General features: G+C 41.0%; 1 protein-coding gene across 1 annotated transcript in view; it reads right to left on the reverse strand.

The window, feature by feature from the left end:
• The window catches only part of LOC126109523 (uncharacterized), a 109,229-nt gene extending 103,705 nt beyond the window's left edge, over positions 1-5,524 (reverse strand). Inside the window, exon 1 of the mRNA XM_049914543.1 lies at positions 5,408-5,524. Within this exon, the coding sequence (XP_049770500.1) occupies positions 5,408-5,450 (43 nt within the window). The 5' untranslated portion in view covers positions 5,451-5,524. The remainder of the gene's footprint in view (positions 1-5,407) is intronic.
• Between the last annotated feature and the right edge of the window lie 476 nt (positions 5,525-6,000).

A 6,000-nucleotide genomic window follows, 5' to 3' on the forward strand; every position in this document is an offset into this window, starting at 1 on the left:
TTTCATGATCTCTCGTCCGCCCCGATAGCTGAATGATCAGCGTGACGGACTGCCGTCCTAAGGGGCCCGGGTTCGATTCCCGGCTGGGTCGGGGATCTTCTCCGCTCAGGGACTGGGTGTTGCGTTGTCTTCATCATCATTTCATCCTCATCCGGCGCGCAGGTCGCCCAATGTGGCGTCGAATGTAATAAGGGCGTAAGGGGCCTCTCGGCCAATGACGCCAAACGCTCATTTCCATTTTCTGTCACAGCATTTCTTAGATCGTGACGTACATACTCAGTAGATCCCCGAACTGAATTTGAATTAGCCACTGCCGGACTGGCAACTCTGCACGCCTTACGGAAACAGTCAAGTTTAAAAGTGTCGCTCGCTACGACATCCCCAAGTATCAACAAACAGTGCGGCGTGGGAAAAACATAATTGGACCTGTGACGTCTAACAAACGGGCCGTAGACCTTAGTATGTGACATAAAAATTTCATCTTGATACGTATACCCGTTTCTGAGAAAAAGTGGTCTCAATAGACGAACTGACAGACAGCCAGATAACGAGCTGCATAATTTTTTTGTGTGATATAATTACAAATTAATGTTTTCCGATTTTTTCCTTTGCTTGTATTGTCAAACCTTGTTTCTTGCCGAGTTTCATGATTAAAGGTCAACGGGAAGTAGATTATAGGTCAACGGGAAGTAGCCTAAGGTTTTGATGAGTAATATTCCGAGGATAAAAACTAGTGATACGATTGAGTATCTTTTGATTGCACTGACTTAAAGGTTTAAATTTTTTACGCCGGTAAAGGATCGTAGACCTCTGAGTATTTAACATAATTTCAGCTCAATAGCTCTACGCGTTTCAGAGAAAAAGGAGTGTCAACAGTTAGACAGACAAGCGGACAACAAAGCGAACGTATAAAGGTTCCGTTTTTGTCGGTTGAGGCAAGGAGCCCTAAAAACAAGGTATTTACTCTTATAACCGAAAGAGGAAAACAGGATATACACGACCAGAATTCAGATACAGCACTAAAAGAGAGGGATAACTGCAAACGGGAAAAAAAGCAGTTCATGCTGTTTCAGCATTTAAAACAAGTGTTCATGCCCACCTACTTCAGAAGTGTTACTACAGTGTAACTGGGTATACATTAAAATTCTAAATGTGTACATTATTATTGTAAATATATAATAAGAGAAAATTTGCATATCACCACTGTCTGCTGTGTACAGGGTGTCCGAAGAAGAATGGTCAGTATTCAGGGATGTGGCAGGAGCGAACATTCGAGGCAAAATAGTCTATTTAACATGGGCTCTAAAATCCATATTTCAAGAGCTATGAGCACTTCTTCATCCTCGATACTGTGAAACAAATCTGTTCGACTGCAAGCTCTTTGCTGTCCGTCCTTTCAGGTGAGGTAGCATAGACCCAAAGAAGTCACAATATGCCTTCTTTTGGTCCGTACTATCTCAGCCGAAATCATGGAAAGCGAAGATCTTGCAGTAGAACAGATTTGTTCCACAGTATCGAAGATGTAGTGCCCATAGCTCCCAAGGTATGCAGCCCATGTTCATTAGACGTTTTTGCTTCGAATGTTCGCTCCTGTCATATCCTTGAATACCAACCATTCCTCCTGGGTCCTAATATAGTCTCTGTTCCTGATTTCGTCCCTGTAGGAACTTACAGTATCCAGAGTTGGTAACAAATGTTTAGCTGCGTGATCATACGTAACCTCACTTCATCTTAAGGTTGAAGCTCTTTTGTCCGTGTTTGTTTTAACAATAATATGTTTTTGGATGGGGTCTGCCTTTAGCAGAACACAGTTTTGTTTTATATCCCAAACATGTTTCACTGCAATTGCAGCATCGTCGGTGGGCTTTTATTTTATGGCTGTTAAACATAAAGAATGTTCCTTACTGTTTGCACACAAGTAAATATTACTTTTTAAAATCGTTATTACAAATTTTTGAGGAACACACAGAGTTATGTATTCATACCTTTTTACCACGTGGTGCGGTTTTCCTGAGATATTATGTTTTTATAGTGCGCTTTCATTCAGTTTGTCGTCTGCAACCATATACAGCTTAATGTAGACAAATTACTTAAGCAAAAAATTACGATTTAGAAACTGTTATGGCTGGTGTGTTGGCAGAAGAGCCAACACCGTGTTGCTAAAGGAGGCCGAAATGCACGCGCTTAGCTCACGCAGACTGGCGTGAGGTCTGGAACAGTTAAGGGACTTGATAGTAGCAAATAAAGTACGTAGTTGATGCAATACTTAACTTTAATCCATAATTGGAGAACATCGCTCTTGTTGATACATTTGCTAAAAATCTCAATATAAACTGGTAATGGCGCCTTGCTAGGTCGTAGCAAATGACGTAGCTGAAGGCCATGCTAACTATCGTCTCGGCAAATGAGAGCGTATTTGTCAGTGTAGCTTCGCTAGCAAAGTCGGCTGTACAACTGGGGCGAGTGCTAGGACGTCTCTCTAGACCTGCCGTGTGGCGGCGCTCGATCTGCAATCACTGACAGTGGCGACACGCGGGTCCGTCGTATACTAGCAGACCGCGGCCGATTTAAAAGCTACCACCTAGCAAGTGTGATGTCTGGCGGTGACACCACAATGGCTATGCCTGAAATTAATTCTACACAGCCTTCCACAACGAATTAATTTCAGGCATAGCCATAACAGTTTCCAAATCATAATTTTTTGCTTAAATAATTTGTCTACATTAAGTAGTATAAGTATATGATTGCAGACGAGAAACTGAGAAAGAAAATAGGCCCTATAAAAACATAATACCTCAGGAAAACCATACCATGTGGTAAAGAGGTATGAATACGTACCTTTACGTGTTCCTCAAAAATTTGTAATTACGATTGTACGATGTGTACAAACAGTAAGGAGCATTCTTTATGTTTAACAGCCACAAAACAAAAGCCCACTGATGAAGCTACAACTGCAGTGAAACATTTTTGGGATATAAAACAAAACTGTTCTTCTTAAGGCGGACCCCCATCAGAAAACATATGTAATCTCAGTTCATTATTTAGTTGAGAACACAACACCTTTAGCTACCATGTATGAGGGGATTTATCTTTCCACATCTACACGAGTTAGTGCAGCAATCAAATTAACAGCCTGCTATTTCCAGCATGAGCTCTGATTTGTTTCCGAATATTGGGCTGTATTTCATTCGTGTATTGTAGTTCATGGCGTGCGTTCGCCATAGTCAAGCGTTTGGCCTATGTGCTGTACTGGATGTTATAATAAAGCTGGAGATATTCGTAATTTCGTCTACTTTGCAGTTCCTATTTTCGTCCCGGGGACGCAATTGGGAACTGTTGTCGAAATTTAATTTATTTTGCTATTTATAAAGATTATTTTACTTCTGTCATATGGCAAAACGTAGCCGGAGAGAAACTGATTCTTTGCACGAAATGCTTGGATTGTTATCACGAAACAAGCTCTTCATCTACACATATATACAAATTCAAATGTGAAACGTGTTTAGAATGCTGAAAACAACTTGAAAACATTGTTCATTCATGGCCTTCATGTGATTTATGATAGTGACAGTGTTTGGTAATACTGGAATGGAAAAATACATTTAAAGTAGTTGTACTGTAGAGAATTTTTAGAAGAACGAAATTACGAACACTTTTTTTGTATTTTTGTTTCTGCAGTGTGATCGTTTGTGGCAAATAGTGGCTTTAGTGTGTTATAACAATTTAAATGTCCCTTGCCCACAAGTCGAGAATGAATGAAGATTTATATAAAACAATTTTTGGCCTTTTCCATAACATTTCAGGACTGATACAGGCCCTAACCTACAAAGGTGACGAAATTTAAGCCCCATGGGTGTAACTGCAGGTATTGAATTTGTGGCTCAGGACGGTATACTGAACATTACATCAGTATTTACGTCATTTTCAGCTTAATAATTATAGCGATTAGAAATAGCCCATACTGACAAGCATAGCCAGCTTCGTGGTGCATTTACAATTACGCAAAAAACATAAGGTAGTGATGTTTGTGATGCGTTTCTAGGAAAACTGTGTGATGGTCAAGAAAAAAGCAACCAACACATTGATGTATGTAACTATTAAGAAACGACTTATAACAATAACCTTATATATATATATATATATATATATATATATATATATATATATATATATATATATTTTATGTGTGTGTGTGTGTGTTTTTACTGATTTCTGAAATTATCGACAAGTTGAAATTCTGAAGGCAGCAGGGGTAAAATACAGGGAACAAAGGTCTGTTTACAACTTGTACAGCCACCAGACAGCGGTCGTAACAGATGAGGGGTATGAAAATGAAGCAGTGGTTGAGAAGAGAGTGAGACAGGAAGTGGGCTTACCCCAATGTTATTCAATCTACACACAGAGCAAGCAGCAAAGGAAACCAAAGAAAACTTTGGAATAGGAATGAAAGTCCAAGGAGAACAAATAAAAACTTTAAGTTTTGCCAAGGACACTTTAGTTCTGTCAGAGACAGCAAAGAACTTGGAAGGGTGGTTGAACGGAATGGACAGTGTCGTGAAAGCACGATATAAGATGAACATCAACAAAAGCGAAACAAGGACAATGGAGTGTAGTCGAATTACATCATGCGATAGTGAGGAAATTAGAGTAAGAAAAGAGACACTTAAGGCTGGAGATGAGTTTTGCTATTTGGGCAGCAAAATAAGTGATGATGGTTGAAATAGAGAAGATATAAAATGTAGACTGGCAATAGCAAGAGAAGCGTTTCTGAAGAAAAGAACTTTGTTAATATCGAATATAGACTTACGTGTTACGATGTATTTTCTGAAGATATCTGTATGGAGGGTAGCCATTTACGGAAGTGAAACATGGACGATGAACAGTTTGGACAAGAAGGGAATAGAAGCTTTTCAAATGTGGTGCTACAGAAGAATGCTGAAGACTAAATGGGTAGATCATGTAACTAATGAGGAGGTACTGAATAGAATTAGGAAGAAAAGAAATCTGTGGCACAGCTTGACCAAACGAAGGAATTGGTTGATAGGACACATTCTGAGACATCAAAGGATAGCAAATTTAGAATTGCAGGAAAATGGCTGACGGGGGGATGTGGGGGGGAGGTATCGTAGAGGGAGATCGAGAGATGAATACAGTAAGCAGATTCAGCAGAATGTAGGTTGATTGCAGTAGTTATTCGGAGATGGGATAGAGTAGCATGGAGAGCTGTATCAAATCAATCTTCAGACCACGACAACAACAAGTGTACGGCATATGATTTATTTTGAATGTTTAGTACGTTTACTGTGTGTCATGAAAACTTGACCTGTCCAGTATCGTAATGCACCTGATGTACAAAAATGTTTAAAAGGACCAATAAAGATTATAACACAGTGAAGTGAAGGCTTACCTGCGACCAGGACAAAGACGACAGATGACAGCCCCGTGGCCATGTTCGCCCCGTACACGGCAACTATCTGAATGGTTGTGGCGTAGGAGGGGAGCACATATTCAGGTAGCAGATGGCCCGGCTGTTGTTAGTGTAAACAGCATGCGGCGCGCTGACTCGGCAGCCGGCGTGTTTCGATACGGGTTGGAGCATCTGCTGCGCTTGCACTCTCTGGCTCGCCGTCAGCAGAAGCGTGGCCCGACGGTCAACAGAGCTAATCCGCGCCTCGGTTTGTTGTCGCCTTGTTATTGCAGCAGGAGTATTGAGCCGTAGCTCCGGGAAAAGCGAAAACCGTGTTTTGCTCGCTAAGGGACAGTGTCGAAGCGTATCGAACGATTCCAGGAAGTCAGCGAGAACGGCACGTATAGGGCGTAACAACCAGGGCCGGATCGAGAAACTTTCATCCACGCAAGCCGCCCGCCCATCTCCACCGTTATACATTATCTCTGCCTGGGCTCTTGGAAAGAGCTTAGAAATATAAATATAAATGTATTTATCATAGCAATGGGCGGCTTTTGGTGTCCCGTGTCTCAGTCGGTAAAAACGGACCATTG

The sequence above is a fragment of the Schistocerca cancellata genome, chromosome 12, assembly GCF_023864275.1.
Source record: "Schistocerca cancellata isolate TAMUIC-IGC-003103 chromosome 12, iqSchCanc2.1, whole genome shotgun sequence".
In the NCBI taxonomy this organism is placed as follows: domain Eukaryota; kingdom Metazoa; phylum Arthropoda; class Insecta; order Orthoptera; family Acrididae; genus Schistocerca; species Schistocerca cancellata.